Consider the following 19,632-nt stretch of genomic DNA (forward strand, 5'->3'; position numbering starts at 1 on the left):
AGTTAAGGCCCTGTTCTCACGAATTCAAGGTTAGCCTTGACCAAAATGAAGTAGATAGTATTTGTTCACTTACTTAAGAAATGTTTATGAGGCTCTCCCCCTGTGCTAGGCACCTTCGCCAATGGTGGAAGAACAACAGTGAGCAAGGCACAGACCGCCCACAGCATCCTGACCTCAAAGCCCTTCTCTCAAACCCCCACACCCCCCCAAAACCCCCCAAAGACAATCGCTCTTCCATTAATCATTTTTACTTTGCACAATAATAAATTCTGTCCACACTACAAACAACTTTTTATTATCTACTATTTTTAAGGCAATATGTTTGTTAGCTACTGCTAGAGGGTACCATCCCTCTTTCCAGTTTATAACTTTGTAGGTGCAGAAGAGGTGGTGGGGAGAATAAACACAGAGAACTGGAACAAGTGTCAGGGCTGCAATAAGTGTTATAAGACAGGCATAGTGACCCTGAGATACAGGGGGACAAGTTTTTCCCTGAAGTGACCAATGATTCTTCATGGAGGATTTGAGTGGAGCTTTCAAGAATGGACATGATTATAAGATGAGCTTGGAAAAGTCAGGGAGAATGGCAAGAATCACTAGCATGAGCCAGGGCACAAGCAAAACTACAAAGTGGGAGAACCCAGTGAAGAATGGAGGAATGAGAAGCAGGTGACACTAAACCCGCAGAGCTAAGCTGCAAGGTTGGGAGCAAGATCTGGACAATATTCACACTGTGTCGATGAGTTTGGATTCTGTTCAAGAAGCACGAAGGAGGAGAGAGACCAAGGGAGAGGTGAGCTTTAAAAGATGATTGAGACAACCACATAGACTGAAAGAAGAGGAAGAAGAGAGGACTGGTGAATGGCAAATGGAGGCAAGAGAAGTGGGATATGACAGGCAGCTGCTGGAGACAGAGTGGGAGTAGAATTGAGGGAGTGTGGGAGCTGACTAGATACAAAAGCAACTCTGAAATCTTTAGGAGTCTAATAAAAAATTAGACTTAGTAACTCTGGTGCTACTTGTCTTTCTCTAATGATATCTTAAGAGGCTATATGTATAAAGATGAAATATGGAAACAAAGTTTTCTAAAAACAGCTTCTTCAGTATGGGCAAGGTTATCATCTCCTGATTTTTTGGTCTTGTTCTTAAATTGTTTCTTAAAGTTTTTGTCTTAGTCTATTCAGGCTGCTATAACAAAATATCACAGACTGGGTAGCTCATCAACAACAGAAAATTTTTTCTCATGGTTCTGAAGACTAGAAGTCCAAGACCAAGGCACTGGCACATCAGGTGTCTGATGAAGATCCACTTCTGGGTTCAGACACTGTGTCTTCTTGCTGAGTCTCACACGGTGGGAGAAGGGAGCTCTCTGGGCTCTCTGACAAGTACACTAATCCTACTCACAGGCCTCTGCCCTCATGACCTAAGCACCTTCCAAAGGCCCCACTTCCTAGTGCCATGACTTTTGGAGGTTATGACCTCAACCAATGTAAATTTTAGAGCAACATAGCAACCTTCATTTGTTGTATTTATTCATTATTTTTAAATCAATCCCCACCCCACACATATCCCACCCCAGTGTTGGTGCCTCTTTTGTCCCACCTTGTCCCCTAGATCCATTCTCTGCCCTATTCTGCATCCTGGGGACATATCTGCATGACCCAAGTCCCCTGCCTTCTAGTTCCCTGTTGGATCTGGCAATGGGAAGCACTGGCCAGAGACTGGAGGGCAGGAAGAGAGAAAGCATATTATTCATCTTCTATTCCTACTGTAACAAATTGCCACATACTTGGTAGCTTAAAGCAACACAAACTTATTATCTTACAGTTCTGGAGGTCAGAATTCTGAATCACTTTCTCTGGGTTAAAATCAGGTTGTCCTATCAGCAAGGCTGGTTCCTGCTGGAGGCTCTACAGGAGAATCTACTTCCTTGCATTTTCTAGCTCCTGGAGCCAGTTGCTTTCCTTGGCAGGTAGCCCCTTTCTCCCTCCTCCACGCCAGCAGCAGAGCATCTTCTCTCATTTCTGACCTCTGCTTCTGCCCTTATATCTCTCTAACTCCGACTTTTGTGATTTCATTGCATCTACTCAGATAATGCAGGATAATCTTCTCATCCCAAGATTCCTTAACTTAATCACATCTTTAGTATCTCTTCTGCCATATAAGGTAACATATTCCACCATTCCAGGAACTAGACCTGGGTGTCTTTTGTGAGGACATTATTCTGTCTGCTGTAGAGAAGTTGGGGTATTTCTTACCCTCTGTGGTAGAGGCCTGGCTCCTACCTCCACAACTGCATCTCCACTCAGGCAGCCCCTGTTCCATGGTTCCAGCTCTCACTAGACCCCTGTGACTTTCTTTCCTCCCCAGGGTCTTCCAGGCCCTTCCAGGGTCTACCATTACAAGTGGTAACAGCACATGCCAGGCATATCCTTCTGTGTTCAGCTGCCCTCTCTGGTTGTCTTAAGCCTGCCCATGCCTCTGAAACAGTCCCAAGTATCAAATATCTTCTAAACCTCAGCTGACTGGTACCCCAGCCACCTGTTTGGCATCCCTTTTCATGCTCTAATTCACACTGTTAACATGTCAGTTCCAGAACAGTCACACACACAAAGTAAATGTAAATGTGACACGCAAGTAGGTCGGCTTCAGCAGAAGAAGGAATTGTTATGCTGTGCCAGTATTGTACAAAGCCTCACGCTTGCATCTGGAAAGTAAGTGCATCTGATTAGATAAGCACACAGAACAATAATCCCTGTTTCCCCTCAATTACATCCAGGGAAGGGAAATAGTCTACACAGAATCCACAATAGGAAGTTCTCTCTTTGATTTCCTTTTGTTTATTTTTCAATCAACATGAGAAACAGACTTCATGACCTAACATAAATGATTTCTGAGCAAATGGATAAGCCACGAGCAGAGCAGCCAATGATAGCTTTCTATCCTTGCTCAGGTAGATAATTTTAAGATAGTTCCCCAGTCTCCTCTTGCCTAAGCAGTCAAACTGGCATACGGAAATGGAATCGTAGTGTTTTCCCTTCTATGAAATATTTTGCTTCAACCAGCTCATCTTTAAAATCTGTCTATGCATCTATGTCTGTAGCCAAACTTGTAGTCATCCGTCTGTCTCAGTTTAGGACACTGGTGGCAAACACAAGGCCTGTGGGCCAAATCCGGCCCTCTACCTTGTTTTATCCAGCCCAGCACCTTGTTTCTGCCCAGCAGCAGCACTGAGCTCTCACTTAACTATTAAGGAACAGTTACATGTATACAGTCCTAAAATTATATTCAGCCCTTTGAAGGCAACCACGAGGCTGATGTGGCCCACCGGCGAAAATGAGTTTAACAGCCCTGGTTTAGGGTTTGGATTAACTGCCCAGCATTCAGTAGGATTCTTTTTCTAAAAGTACTTATCTAAAATCATAAAGTAAAAAACAGCATTAACATTCTACTGAATTCCTAAAAGGCATTATTATCAAACCAACAAATGATTTTTTTGATTAATCTCAGTGATATTTTTAGAAAAAGCATTTGCTTTATTTCCTATTAAATATCCTCAGTAGATCAGCTCATACATTAGTATCTCAGTATCTCTCCTACATTCATGATGAAAAGCTTACCAATGTTGCATTTTTCTCTCTTCTATCATTATGATGATGATGATAACTACAATTAATAATAAAAGATTATACTTGTATAGTTTAGAATATACAAGGTACTTACCTACACTTTATATTATTTGATCACAGTTAAACCTGGTTGACATATATCATGAAACAAAACATAAAACTTTTTACAGACCTTGATTAAATTTGGTTTAAATATACGGAACATAGACTTCTTGCCAAGATGGAGGCATAGGTAGATACACTGTGCCTCCTCGCACAACCAAAAGGACAACAACAAATTTAAAAACAAATAAACAAAAAAACCAGAACTGCCAGAAAATCGAACTGTATGGAAGTCCAACAACCAAGAAGTTAAAGAAGAAACGTTCATCCAGACAGATAGCAGGTACAGAGACAGGCAGCCAGGACAGAAAGACTCACAACAAGGTGGTAGTTTGTGGGACCAGATGAGGTGGTGGCTAGCACAGTGGGCAGCCTCACATTTGCATGCAGATAAACTAAAAGGAACAACTGGGGAGCAAGACAGACCACGCAAACCAGGATTCAAGCATGGGGAAACAAAGACTCAAAACTCTGACTGAAAAAACCTGTGGGGGTTGCAGCAGTGGGAGAAACTCTCAGCCTCAGGAGAGTTCATTGCAGAGACACACAGGGTCCTAGAATGTACACAAACCCACCCATCCAGGAATCAGCACCAGAAGGGCCCAATTTGCTTGTGGGTAGCAGAAGACGTGACTGAAAGCCTGCCAAGAGCCCAATGAGTGTCATTGTTCCCTTCTGAACGCCTTGCCCACATATAGCACCACTATGCAGTGAAGTAGGTTGCCCTACCCTGGCGAATACCTAAGGCTGGGCCCCTTACTACATAACAGGTGTGCCAAGACAGAAAAATTGCCCAAATGTAAGAACAGATCAAAGCTCCAGAAAAAATATAACTAAGCAATGAGGAGATAGCCAACCTATCAGATTCAGAGTTCAAAAAACTAATAATCAGGATGCTCACAGAAATGGTTGAGTATAGTTGCAAAATAGAGAAAAGTGAAGGCTATGCAAAGTGAATTAAAGGAAAATGTACAGGGAATCAATGGTGATGGGAGGGAAACCAAGACTCAAATCAACAGTTTAGAGAACAATAAAATAAACATTCAACCAGAATAAAATGAAAAAACAGGAATTAAAAAAAAATGAGGAGAGACTTAGGAACCTCCAGGAAAACTAAATATTCTGACATCCAAATCATAGGGGTGCCAGAGGAAGGAGAGGAAGAGCAAGAAATTGAAAACTTATTTGAAAACATAATGAAGGAGAACTTCCTTAATCTGGCAAAGGAAATAGACTTCCAGGAAGTCCAGGAAGCTAAGAGAGGAGTCCCAAAGAAGTTGGACCCAAGGAAGCACACACCAAGGTACATCATAATTACATCACCTGAGATGAAAGATAAGGAGAGAATCATAAAAGTGGCAAGAGAAAGGAGAGTTACCTACAGAGAAGTCCCCATAAGTATCAGCTGATTTCTCAAAAGAAACCTTGCAGACAAGAAGGGGCTGGAAAGAAATATTCCAAGTCATGAAAGGGAAGAACCTACATCCAAGAATACTCCAGACAGCAAAGCTATCATTTAGAATGGAAGGGCAGATAAAGTGCTTCCCAGATAAGGTCAAGTGAAAGGAGTTTATTATAGGAAATGATAAAGGGACTTATCTAAGGAAAAGAAGAAGATCAAAAACTATGAACAGTAAAATGAACTCACAAGTATCAACAACTGCACCTAAAAAAACAAAAATAAACTAAGCAAACAACTAGAACAGGAACAGAATCACAGAAGTAGAGATCATATGGAGGGTTATGAGTAGGGAGGGTGAGAGAAGAGAATGGAAGTCAAGTTACAGGGAATAAGAAGCATAAATGTTAGGTACAAAATAGACAGGGGGAGGTTAAGAACAGTATAGGAAATGTTGAAGCCAAAAAACTTATATGTACAACCCATGGACATGAACTAAGGTGGGGGTGGATTGTTGGGGGGGGGAGGGCAGTACAGGGCAAAGGGAATAAAGGGGGGGAAATGGGACAACTGCAGTAGTATAATCAATAAAATATATTTAAAAATAAAAAATAAACATATGGAGCGTAGAGTAAAAAAAAAGCTTCTGAAAAATTTCATCCATTCATTAAACAAATATGTATGGGTATTCAGTCATGGGGCTGAGTCTCTGCTCTTGGAGAGCATACAGGGTAGTGACAGACAAAGGTCAATACTGTTAAAGAAATGCTGAGAAAAGACACCCAACCCAGACTGGAGGAATCACGGAAGGCTTCCCAGGTCATACCTGGGTTTTGTCCTAAGGGATGAGTAAGATTCATCTGTTTGAAGGGAGGAGTGCAGTTTCCCAACAAAAGGGAACTGTACGTATAAAGACACAGAGAAAGAAATGCTTTAAAAAGGTAGGAAGAAATTACCCAAAGATCAGGGAAGGGAAGGCTTGAAGAATGCAACATCCACACCAATTAAAAGCCCTAGAAGAGTAAGGAGATTTAGAAAGAAGCAACTTAATAAAATTCTCTGTATGAGACAAGTGTTGGTTAGTATTTGACAAGGAAAAAATAAAGGTTTGGTGAGAAAGACACCAAATTGTAATTTAGAGTTGACTTCTATAACTGATGCGGACCCCAGCTTGTGGGGTCCACCACATTATGGATAAGACACGATAAATTCACATGAATTCACATGAAAAACTGAGTCCTGTGGAGGAAAAGGGCGAGCATGGCTTTTTTCTCAAGAGGAGAAAAGCTGCGGCCCTTGCTGTGACCAGCCTTTATTGGGTTTCTCGGCACATTACATGATGGTCCTCATTTTCTATGCACAGGTTCACTTTAGGTGGTTACCTTTTACAGAAAACAAAGGAGCCAAGTCTACTAATCACATCACAGAAAAAGGATATTTGAAAATGCAAAGGGAAAAGTCGTTGAACCAGTTACACTCCATACTGGGGAGTTTTAGCATGAATTTTAGGATGTTACAGTAAGCACTTGCTGTCTCCATTCAGGGTGAGGGAATTTTAGCAAAATTGCAAGCCTGATTCCCCATGGGAGAACCTATCCATGGTCATGGGTCCTGTGCATCAGACCTTGCTTTCCACTGGGAGCTGGGCTCACACCACGCAGAATGGCCTCCTACACATAACTAAGCAAAGAATCATCTTTAAATTTCACATATATTTCCATGTTTTGATTTAGAGAGTTTTAAAAGTAAGAATGAAAAGTGGGGGTTCCTGAACAGAGCCCTGCCCCTGAATCTCCACCGTAGCTGACCTCCTGATTTGAATGACCAGCCAAGGCACCACCTCCACCACGGGGTAGTTGCTGAAGTCAAAGACTGACAATTTTTTGCACTGTGACTGAATCTTTTCTAAAGGGTTAATTCACAAACAATAAAAACATGAAATAGGGTACACCACCCCCATCAAGTAATAGCAGCCTCTAACGTCTTATACCCCCAAATCCCCTCGCCTTCTTGACGCTTCTCAGCAGGTATGTGCTTGGGCATGACCTTGACTATGAGCTCTTCTATAAATCCATGAGGACTGTTTTGCACTTCTGGTTTGATGAGATTTCTTGAGAGATGTTGGGAAGAGATGTTGGGAGAGATGTTTTCGTTTTAAGTGATCACTATCTAGAATATAGTATAAAGAGTCTCAGTTTTCAACATATAAATTGAGATAAATAAAATTCAGAGAATTGTGTTGTTCTCAAAATGTGTTTCAGTTAACAACTGGGTTAGTTTTCTCTCTGGAAAAACCTGATGACCTGTTGGGCGCCAGCGCCTTGCTGAAGCAACTGTGCACCATCGTGTAGAACAGCCGCAGGGTCCTATAACGAGCCGTGGGGTCCCATCTAATCAATCACTAATCTCACAGAAGAAGTGGGAAGTTAACCAAAACACTCAGTGTAACCCCTGGAAAATATTTTTACTGTAATAATTACTAAATAATATCTTACAAAGGTTCATTGTGAACACAGGTATTATATACTAAAGGTACCACCATCAAACTAGAAAACCAGCCTTTGTCCCTCGAAGCCCAGTGTCCTGTTGTCAGGGTGCCCAGTGACGGTGCCTGCCCAGGCAGTGGTGAAGACTCTAATTCTGACTCGTTTTTTACTGGCACTTTGTAATTTCATTCAGACTCAACCTCCATCGTTGTTTCTCTCAACCCTTCAGCGTGTGTTTCCCACAGCTTTACCTGTCTCTAACAATTTTTGTAGGTCACCATTACTGAAACCTCATTTGGTCTCCTGTGAGCACTACTGAAATTGTTACAGTTTGGCTGGAAGTGTTTAAGGCAGTGTTTCAAGAAAGGTTAAGGTATGCTTAGGTACACTTAAGCTGAACTTACTGTGCAGTGAGAACAAAGACTGCTGTTGTTGCTGAAAAGCAAACCTAACATTCATTTACTCAACAGTAATGAACCAAGAGCTGGCTTGTCAGGAATTGTGACAGGTATAGATGACACAAAGACAATAGGTATGTTCTGTTGAGGTCTAAAGTCAGCAGGAGAAACCAGACTGTAAGTGAAAAATTCTAATGGAGCTAACCTGTGACCTCAGATCATTAGCCACAAAAATGGCCCACAGCCAGGCCTTTCATAAAATAAAGAATGGAGATATCTATTGTTTATTGCATAAAACCCTAAGGAGTTCAATTTCTCACACTTAATTATAATCTAGGATCATTTCAGTGGCATAACAATGTGAAGCAGGTCCTTAGGGGTGCAGCGGTAGTCTGAGGGCAATTAACTGGCTGAACCTGGGGAAGCGCATTTGCAGAGACGTCCAAGCAAGCCCTGAGCATGACTGGGGCTGAAGTAAATCCAGGATTTATCTAGTTCTTATAAAGAGTTCATTGAGCCAAACTGAATACTTTCTCTATGACTTAGCTACAAAAATGCATACAGTACAGAGTTTACATTTTTTTCCTTACAACTTGAACGATTAACCACTTAAGAAATGTTGAAACTTTTACCTTTACTTCCCTTGGCCTTCCAATAAGAAGAAAAATGTCTTACCTGCAGAACCCCAAGCAAGTTCAAGGACTGGATAATAGTTTTGTGAAAGAAAGCTCTGCCATGATGTGGAACTGTGGAACTTGTTTGGCTGTGCCAGGAGGTCTTACCTCATTCATCTTGCCCCTGAGACATTGCTGTAAGGTTATTAGTTGCCCCAAAGGGCCACAGGTGAAAGTGTTTCTTCCATTTAAAAAAAATGCCTGGGATTTATCTTAACTCCTTTGGTTAGCTTCCTATATTTGACATCTTCTTGACCCACACAACGCAACACATCTGTCCTTCAACTACGTCTATGTGATTTGAGTCTGTCTCTTTCTCCCCCTCCCCCCTCCTCCCTTCCCCCTCTCCCTTCTTTCCCCCTCCTCCTCCTTCTATTTCTCCTCCTATTCCCCCTTCTTCTCCTCCTTCTATTCCTCCTTCTCCTCCTCCTTGTCTTCTCCCCATGTCCCCCCTCTCTCTCTCAATTCTAACTAGAACTTGATGTTCTAAAATTCTTTGAGAACAAGTGGAAGAGATCTTTCAAGTTTCATTTTAGTAATGTAGCTCAGTTGAATATAGCTCCATGATAGAGAGAAGATGGGATAAAAAAAAAAAACTACATCTGAGTCACAACTCATCTTTTTCACAATCCATGAAAAGAAAATTTCCACTGGTTTTACCAAATTCCCCCAGTTGACTCACATGTGATGTAGGAAAGCGACACCCTTCCTTCACCTGGCCGCCCCATGGCAGCTGCAGTGAAGTCAGATGAGGTAGGAAGGTAATGGGAAAACCTCTTCTCTCACAGACAGATCCTCCTCCTTATACATCAGGATACCAGGAGGATGCAAGGGAAAGGAATCCCATCCCAAACTTATTTTGGGAGTTTCATTTACAATGACTATGCAAAACATTGATATTGGAATGAAAATGAAAATCAAGCCTTTTTACAATACACACCATTTTTACAAGGAGAGACAGGAGTCTTAAGGCTGGACCTGTGCTGAGTTTGTTACTATTGACACTGGGTCCAAATGAGTTGGCCCATTTTTTCAGTTGCCCAGAACACCTTGTGAAGTTCAGACTCTTTAACTGTAGCAGCATTTCCATCTCATTATTTAACCATCACTACCCCCACCCCAAAAAACTTACTTTTCTGAGTTTAATGAGATCTTGAACTATTCCCAAACTCTCCTTGTTCCTAATGAGGCAGAAAATCAGCAGACTACCTGCCCTGGCACTTTGTAATGGGGAGGGAGCTTGGGAATGATTAAAAGTTTTAGACAAGCAGCTAAGGACCCTCAATTCAACCAGCATCAGAGTTGTTCTCTTCTTCCTCTGAAGGGACCCTTCATGGAAAGCTGAAAGTATGGCCATCTGCCAAACCAAGAGGTCAGCTCAGGCTCCTTGGAACTCTAAAAATAACATCCCTAACTCCTTCCAGCACCCCACCCCTGGAACTCCCACACAGGTGACATCAGCCCAGCCCCTGTGCGTCTTTTGGACCCCACTGCTTCTCAGCCTCCCACATGGTCTTCCAACCCACCACTCTCTCTGCCATGCTAATATTTTCTCCCTTAATTCTCATGAGCTCTTAGCAGGGAAAAGAGAAAGTAAACATGCAAGACAATTAAAACATCAAATTTCCTAAGTCTTGCCATTCTAAAGTATGTGACCAGAACAAATGATGTGACTCTTTCTATCATATCAAAAGATTCCTCTCGCCCTCCACATGGTTCGTTTAGAAAACTCAGCCTTGAGATGAAAGTGTCCTCAGGTGTGGTAGTTGTCAGGGTTTGATTTTTTTGGTTGAAATTGCTTGTAACCCCTTGTCCCATGGTTCTTGAGATGAGCCTTTTGAAAATGTTTCATTCACTGGCAAATATGTATGGTGCAAGATACAAAGTTAAATGCAACCCAGTCCTTACCTCATTTGCCCCATTATCTCCTTTCCCACAGGCTCCCAGTTTCTCATTTGAATAGACAATGTGATAACCTCACAACTTCAGCTCCCTTCTTCAGTCTCCCAGTTTCTCTCCAATTCACTCTTCCTATTGATGTCTCAGGGAGATTTTTTTTAAGATTTTATTTATTTATTTTTAGAGAGGGAAGGGAGGGAGGCAGAGGGAGAGAGAGAGAAACATCAATGTGTGGTTGCTGGGGGTCATGGTCTGCAACCCAGGCATGTACCCTGACTGGGAATCAAACCTGCGACACTTTGGTTCACAGCCCACGCTCAATCCACTGAGCTACGCCAGCCAGGGCTTCAGGGAGATTTTTTTAAATATATTGTATTGATTATGCTATTACAGTTGTCCCATTTTCCCCCTTCACTCCCCTCCACACCCTCTCCCACCCATATTTCCCCCTTTAGTTCATGTCCATTGTCATATTTATCAATTCTTTAGCTTCTCCATTTCCCATACTATTCTTGCCCTCACCCTGTCTATTTTCTACCTACCATCTATGCTACTTATTCTCTGTACTTTTTCCCCCCCCTCCTCCTCCCACTCCCCTGTTGCTAACCCTCCATGTGATCTCCATTTCTGTGGTTCTGTTCCTGTTCTAGTTGTTTGCTGAGTTTGTTTTTGTTTTTGTTTTAGGTGTGTTTGTTCATAATTGTGAGTTTGCTGTCATTTTACTTTACTTGTTTTTTATCTTTTTTTTCTTAGATAAGTCCCTTTAACATTTCATAAAATAAGGGACTGGTGATGAACTCCTTTAACATGACCTTATCTGAGAAGCACTTTATCTGCCCTTCCATTCTAAATGAAAGCTTTGCTGGATAGAGCAATCTGGGATGGAGGTCCTTGCCTTTCATTACTGGGAATACTTCTTTCCAGCCCCTTCTTGCCTGCAAGGTCTCTTTTGAGAAATCAGCTGACAGTCTGATGGGAACTCCTTTGTAGGTTACTGTCTCCTTATCTCTTGCTGCTTCTAGGATTCTCTCCTTCATTTTTATCTTGGCTAATGTAATTATGATGTGCCTTGGTGTGTTCCTTCTTGGGTCCAACTTCTTTGGGACTCTATGAGCTTTCTGGACTTCCTGGAAGTCTATTTCCTTCACCAGATTGGGGAAGTTCTCCTTTATCATTTGTTCAAATAAGTTTTTCACTCATTGCTCTTCCTCTTCCCCTTCTGTTACCCCTATAATTTGGATGTTGGGACGTTTAAAGATGTCCTGGAGGTTCCTGAGCCTCTCCTCATTTTTTTTGAATTCTCATTGCTTCATTCTTTTCTGTTTGGCTGTTTCTTTCTTCCTTCTGGTCCACTCCATTGATTTTAGTCCCAGTTTTCTCCCCATCACTATTGGTTCCCTGTACATTTTCCTTTATTTCACTTAGCATAGCCTTCATTTTTTCATCTAATTTGCCACCAAATTCAACTAATTCTGTGAGCATCCTGATCATCAGTGCTTTGAACTGTGCATCTGATAGGTTGGCTATCTCTTCATCGTTTAGTTGTATTTATTCTGGAACTTTCATCTGTTCTTTCATTTGGGCCATTTTTTTTATCTTGATGCACCTGTTATGTAGTGAGGGGTGGAACCTTAGGTGTTCACCAGGGTAGGGCAACTCAGTCGCTGAGTTGTGATGCTGTATGGGGAGCAGGGGTCCAAGAGGGAACAATGGCACTTGCTCCACTCTCTGCCGATTTCAGCCCCTTCTGCTGCTTCCCCCAAGCAAACTAGGCCCTTCTGGTGCTGATTCCCATGTGGGTGGGTTTGTGTACATTCTAGGACCCTGTGGGTCACTCCAACGAACTCTCCTGTGAGGCTGGGAGTCTCTTCTGACACCTCAGCCCCCAAAGGTGTTCTCAGCTGGTGGTTTGAGGCTTTATTTCCCCATGCAGGGACCCTGGGTTACACAGTCTCACTCCCCAGTTTCGCCCGGTTTATCTGCACATGAATGTGGGACCACCTGGTCCACCAGCTGCCTTGTGCGCCACTTCCCTCCACAATCCACCACCTCGCTGGGTCCTCCCGCTGCCACCCCAAGTGCCCGGGATCCACCAGCCACCACTTTTTTTACCATGACACCTCTCCACCCAGCTGCCGGACTCCACCCCTCCTATTGGTCTGGATGAATGTGTCTATTTTAACTCCTTGGTTATCGGACTTCCATAGAGTTCAATTTTCTGTCAGTACTAGCTATTTTTTTCTTTCTAAATTTTTGTTGTCCTTATTTTGGTTGTGCGAGGAGGAACAGTGTGTCTACCTATGCCTCCATCTTTGCCGAAAGTCCAAGATTTCTTTTTTTAATATATTTTATTGATCATGCTTTTACAGTTGTCCCATTTTTCCCCTTTGCCCCTTTCTGCCTGGTACCTCCATTCCCTCCAGCAATCCCTTAGTTCATATCCATTGGTCATGCATATAAATGCTTTATATGCTTTCTTTAGCTTCTCCACTTACAATACTATTCTTGACATCCCCTGTCTATTTTGTACCTACCAATTAAGTATCTCAATCCCTTCATTTTTTTCCCACATTCTCCCCCTTCCCTCTCCCAACTGATAACCTTCCAAATGATCTCCATATTTATGATTCTATTCCTGTTCCAATTGTTTGCTTAATTTGTCTTTTAGATTTGGTTATTATAGTTGTGAATTTGTTGGCATTTTAATGTTCATAGTTTTGATCTTTTTCTTAAATAAGTTCCTTTAACATTTCATGTAATAATGACTTGATGAAGATGAAGTTCTTCAGTTTTACCTTGTCTGGGAAGCACTTTATCTGCCTTTCCATTCTACATGATAGCTTTGCTGGATAGAGTAATCTAGGTTGTAGGTCCTTGCTTTTCATCACTTTGAATGCTTCTTGCCAGTCCCTTTTTACCTGCAAAGTTTCTTTTGAGAGAAATCAGCTAACAGTCTTGTGGGAACTCTCCTGTAGGTAACTATCTACTTTTCTCTTGCTTCTTTCAAGATTCTCTCTTTATCTTTAACTTTGGCATTTTAATTATATGTCTTGGTATGGTCCTGTTTGTGTCCAACTTGTTTGGGACTCTCTGTGCTTCCTGGACTTATATGTCTATTTCCTTTGCCAAATTAAATAACTTTTATTATTTTTTCAAGCAAATTTTTGATTTCTTGCTTTTCCTCTTCTTCTGACATCCCTATGATTTCAATGTTGGTACATTTGGAGATGTCTCAGAGGCTTCTTATATATCCTTGTTTTTCTGAATTCCTTTCTTTTCTTGCTGTTCTGGTTGTATGCTTATTTCTTCCTATGTTCCAAATTGTTGATTTAAATCCCAGCTTCATCCTCTCCACTGTTGGTTCCCTGTAAGTTTTTCTTTATTTCACTTAGTGTGACCTTCACTTTTTTCTGGGGCTTTTTTATTTTGTTGCTCTACTCAATGAGTTCTTTGAGCATCCTGATCACCAGTGTTTTGGGCTCTGCATCTGATAGCTTGTAATCTCTATTTTGTTTAGTTCTTTTTCTGTGGTTTTCTTCTGTTCTTTCATTTGGAACATATTTCTTTGTCTCCTCAATTTGCAACCTCTCTATGTTTGTTTCTGTGTATTAGGTAGACCTGCTTTGACTCCCTGTCTTAGTAGCATAGCTTATCATAGAAAAAAGACACCTGTAAATTATGTGGGGCAAAGCCTTAGGTATTCACCAAGTGGGGCAACCTGCTTCAACATGTTGTGGCCCTGTGTGGGGGGAAGGGTTTGGAGAAGGGACAATGCCATTGCCTGGCTTCTGGAGGTTTGTCCAGCACTTGCCCTGTGCAACTGGCACCCTTCCAGCTCTTGCCCTGGTGCTGAATCCCAGAGGGTGTGGGTCTGCATATGTTTTAAGCCCATGGAGGCCCTTTAAGTAGAGTCTCCTGAAAATCCAGCAGTTTCTTCTACTGCCCCAACCCCCACTAGTTTTTATAGCCAGAAGTTATAAGGATTTATCTTCCTGGGACTGGAATCCTGGGCTGTGCAGTCTGGCCTAGGGCTGGGATTGGTCACTCCCAAGGTGTCTCTCCTGATTTTTATCCACCACATGTGAGTGTGGAACCACCCATTCCTCCACCACCAACTCTCTACACTGCATCTCCACATCTCCACCCCTCCTACCCACCTGGATGAATGTGGCTTCTTTAAATACTTGGTTGCAAGCGTCCATACAGCTCGATTTTCTGATGGTTCTGAGTGTTATTTGTTTTGAGATCTAGTTCTAATTCTTTCTGTGGTTGTGTGAAGAGGTGAAGCATGTTTACCTACTCCTCCATCTTGACCAGAAGTCCTCTCAGGAGATTTCTAAATAGCACTTTGCTTCCCTGGTCAGGTTACTCACCGTTTGAATTTTTTAGTGCCTTGTTGTTGCCTTTAGAATAAAGCCCAAACTCCTGAGTAGCAGAATAAACTAACAGTTCTTTGCTGAATATACCATGTTCTTGAATCCCAGGATCTTTGCATGGGCTGCTCTCCCTACCTAGAATACTGTTCCTTCTCTTTCACCAGCAAACTCCTACTGATACTTCAAAACTCTGTTGAGATGTCACCATTTCCAGGAAGCTCTCCCTGACTACCAACCCCACCCATTCTGAGTTTGCTTTCCTCCTTTCTGTTCCATTAGCACTTTGCTAATACCTCTGTCATAGCACAGATATATTGAATTATAATAATCTTACCCACTTTTTCTCCAACTAGACTGAGGATTTGTATATAGATAAGAACTATACCCTTTATCACTATCTTTATCTTATCTCTCCAGTAGACTGACTAGTATATAATTAGTACTCAGAGATTTTTTGCTGAGTGAAAAAGCTTAAAGTCTAGGATGCAGGACAGAGAATTATAACTCTGTATGAGGTATGAGAAATAGCAGTGTGGGGTGTCATGATGATGATTGGACACTTCTGCTTTAGAAGAAGACAAGGCCTAGGAAGGTATCCCACAGAAGGTGATGCTTGGTCTGGCCTTGCACCAGACCAAGCAAAGAGAGGACAAGGCAAAGAGAATGATGGCATGCGGAAGGCCCTAAAGGCCTCAGTTGGCATGATGCCTTTAGAAGAGGCTGGTGACAGAGGCTTTAGACTGGTGACAATGAGAAGATATTGGTGGTAGGGTAATAGGAGATTATTTTAATAAATCTGTTAAAGGCCTGAACTGAGCTAGTTAGCAACAGAATAAAATTTGAGAACAGAGACAGATGCAGAGAAGTCAAGGCAATAAGGAACCCAGCATGGCCCCCAGGTTTCTGGCTTGCTTGACTGGCAGTAGTACAAACCAGCCTCAGGAATTAAGAAGAAAAACTGCTTTTGGAGAAAGATGGGAAACCCAGTCTGCTGGTGTTGAGTTGGAGGTGCCTGTTGGATGCCAAGTGAAGATGTTTAGTAATCAATTGAATATGTGAGTCAAGTTCAGAGGAGAGTCTAGCTAAGGATGAAAATTCACTGTTATAACTTCACTGGAACTTTTGTTTTACTTCTATAATTTGATTCAGTGCCATGAGGTTTCAGTCACGGGTGGGGACTGATGGGAGAAAGATAATTGGTCCCATATGCCTCTGGCTGGGATATGTGGCCACTAGCAAGCTACTTGACTTTAGACTTTGCCTGTTGCCTTACAGGAAAGAAGACCAGAAAAAAAATCTTGCAAACATTGGCCCTAAACCAAATTAATTTAATCCTGTCTTTTGTGATTCTTCTGTGGAATGTGAAAGTCTTGCCATTGAGGCCAAACTCTTTCATTGCCCCCAAATCACACTTCCAAAAACCACTGAGCACTACACAAAGGGTGAAGTCTTCTCTTCCTTGTATCAGAATCCTTACCCCTGGAGAATCATCTTCAGGTAAAGATGTTACTTCCTTGCTGCAACAAACATGTGCTTGTTCTTCCCCGCCACCCCCCCCACACACACACACTCTTTGGGTAGAGTGGTCTTATTTCAGTGCCCTCTTGCCATTGTGATGGCAATGTTTTGTTTCTCTTCTTGCCCAGCCTACAGGACCCACCTTGATAATGCTCTCCTATAGAGACTTTATTTGCAATCTGTTTGCATTGTGGAGTTTAGACTGAGAACTGCTTTGTGGGAGTCACATGATGGGCTCTTGGTTAAACCTATTTTATTCTGAATATCTACTCACAAAGTCTTAGTGGGAACTGCTTATGGAACCCAGACATTTCTGACAAATCAAGAGAGATTGGTATTTCACCAAACAGCCCTGGAAACCAGGTATGAGCATGGCAAAGATTTAGCAAGGGCACTAGTCATGTGTAGAGAATGGAGAATCTTGTTTCTACTTTAAAGGACTGTCATAGGAAACTCATCATCAAACTTGAATATCAACAAACCACTATTTACAAAGAAGGCAATATCACAGTAGCACCTAGGGAAATTTAAATGATGCATAATAAGAATTTGCAAAAAAGCCCAAAACCTATTAATTCCATCAAACCTGATGAATTAGATGCTGCACTGAGCCCAAAGCTGGCACTGTGTTTAATGACAAGGCCTTAAAATATTTACTTCTTGTTTCAAAGCACAGGTACCGGGTTATTTTGAAGAGTGATATCAAACCTATTCCCTATTTTTCTTAAATGCTAAATAGTTTACCCATAGTCTCTGCCATACAGGTTAAGTATAAGTGGCATATCACAACAACCTCTGTGGACTGATATGCTAATTTCTATAAAGGTAAATTAAGTTTGGTGGTCAGATCCAGGATGTGCTTCTTATAAGAAGCCAGAGACTAGCTTCTTATAAGAAACAGCAGGCTGCAACCAAATCATTTAAATGTTCTCAGGAAACTGGTAATCTACAATCCTTATCTAATCTGTTGAAAATGCAACTTGAGTAGAACCATCTGTGGGTGACTTAATGTTTCTTTAATTAACAGGTAGGAGATCAAATCATTGAAATCAATGGGGAGAGCACGAGGGACATGACCCACGCCAGAGCAATAGAACTCATCAAGTCTGGAGGAAGAAGAGTGAGGCTGCTGCTGAAGCGCGGGACGGGGCAGGTCCCAGAGTATGGTGCGTTTCACGTTTTGATTCACCCTTTCTCTGCTTCTTCCATGTACTGTAAATGCCAATGCTTATTTATATGACTACATCAGTTCTCCAATGCTACCTAAATATATATTTAGCTATCAATAGATATCTAGACAAGTATGTGTGCTTGAGCACAAGATACATGTATGTGTGCTCCTTCTTTTGCTCCTTAGTTATGTAATGTTTAAAATAGCAAATATAGGATCTTTCAGGGCATCCCTGAGTGTGCTGGGAGGTCCAGCCATCACTATGATATTAGAACTGCTGTAATTTGACCAGTAGTCTTCTGTTCATTTGAGTCCACAGTAATTTATCAATTATTTTCTAAAATTGCTTGTGCATCACATTGTACCCATAGGACATGTAATTGGGGACAGGGGACAGGCAAGAACAAATCTTCAGGGTGTGAAGATGAAAATGTAAGCTTCAGTTCATGCTGTGATTACATTTCCTTGGCATTTAGGGATGTTCAAAAAATTCACACTGATGTTGTGTATCTACATGTTTTTCGAGAAGGCTTTAAAGTGTATTTTAATTCATAGATTTCCTTCAAAAGTCTTTAATGATGTTATTTCCCAGAAGCCCATGTAAGGCACCATGGACAGCATTACTAAGGAACTGCTGGGTGGTGGTTACATGACCTGAACTATACTTTAATTCATCTTGAGAGTGACAGACAGACAGGCAGACAGGTATCAGGGAAGAGCAGTACAGAAAATGCCCATCCAGATCACAGAAATGGGATCCAACTGCTGACCTGAGTAAGTAGCTCGAAGTGTTGACCTAGGTAAATTGACTCCCACTTTCATTCCTCCATCCATCCCTCTCCCTCAAAAAAATATTCTAAATAGTACTTTCCCCTCTCAGATTATCTTTTTAGCCTGTTAGCTAATAATTGACTCACCTACTTAGCAGGACAGTATAGTCCTGAGTTGAGTTGAAGTATCGAATTCAAAAACCCTTAAATGCTTTGTTTCCAGGTCCTTAAACATACTCTAGAGCCTATTAAAAGGGCTGGTGAGTCCTCACTTTAAGAGTCAGAAAGGATTCAGAAGTTTCTGTAGGGCTGGCTCTGTGCCCAAGGAAATATTTCATCCCAAGTTCACACTGTTAATGTTTGGAGTTAATAAAATATGTTTAGATATTAATATCAGCAATCAGCACAGGTCTGATCCTGTTCAATGACACTAGCATTAATCCTTTAATGAAAGAATCTGAACACTTGGAGTAGAATGACTTTTTACACCCTAAAGTGTGATGTAATTCAGTAATATCCAACTGACTTGTGAGATTCTATCACTTCCAAAAAATACCTCATTTTAAAGGTATGTTTCACTCCACGGCAAGACGTGACTATTACCGATACCAAGGGATTTTTATAGAGTCAGTATTGTTCTTATTATTCCAACTGGTTAGTCTTTAAAAAGTTAATCTGAACAACACGGCTATCCTGAGCTTTCTTCTCTTTTGTAGAAGCACGATTTGGTCCATCCTTTGAGGGCCTACCATGCCAGCTGCTTGTCTGTAATGATCAGTTAGGACAGTACTACTGAGCAAGCTGTGGCATAAACTGAAATACACAAGCATGAAGCTGCCTCAAGGCATCTTCTGAACAAGTCAAAAATTCAAGATCATATCAACATTATCCCATTACCTCTTAATATTAACCAAAAATATCTAATTAAGGTTAAATTAACCAACACAGAGAGTTTGTTAAATATCTAGTCACACTTTTGAAGGACGAAAACTCTAGCAGTATTGCAGAATTTCACCTAAATATATTTGAAAATGTAATATTAAATCACACTTGCTGGTAATGTGAGAGCTCGTCAGCTACTTTCGATGTTAGACTGACGTTGACTTTGACTGTAAAATAACTTTAGCAATATGTCACAAAAGACCAAATTTAATAGAGTAGAGCAATTTCCTTTAAGGAAGTGAAAGAATAATCATAAACTAAGTAAACA

The 19,632-nt window shown here is 41.4% G+C and overlaps 1 protein-coding gene across 3 annotated transcripts in view; it reads left to right on the forward strand.

Annotated features, from left to right (window-relative positions):
• MAGI2 (membrane associated guanylate kinase, WW and PDZ domain containing 2) overlaps positions 1-19,632 on the forward strand; it is a 1,385,030-nt gene that overhangs the window by 1,309,399 nt on the left and 55,999 nt on the right. For all 3 annotated transcript variants that reach the window (XM_045827541.1, XM_045827543.1, XM_045827544.1), the window contains one exon: positions 17,509-17,647. In XM_045827541.1, the coding sequence (XP_045683497.1) occupies positions 17,509-17,647 (139 nt within the window). The remainder of the gene's footprint in view (positions 1-17,508; positions 17,648-19,632) is intronic.

Source organism: Phyllostomus hastatus, unplaced genomic scaffold (genome assembly GCF_019186645.2).
Source record: "Phyllostomus hastatus isolate PE091 unplaced genomic scaffold, TTU_PhHast_1.1 phas_scaffold_78, whole genome shotgun sequence".
NCBI classification, from domain to species: domain Eukaryota; kingdom Metazoa; phylum Chordata; class Mammalia; order Chiroptera; family Phyllostomidae; genus Phyllostomus; species Phyllostomus hastatus.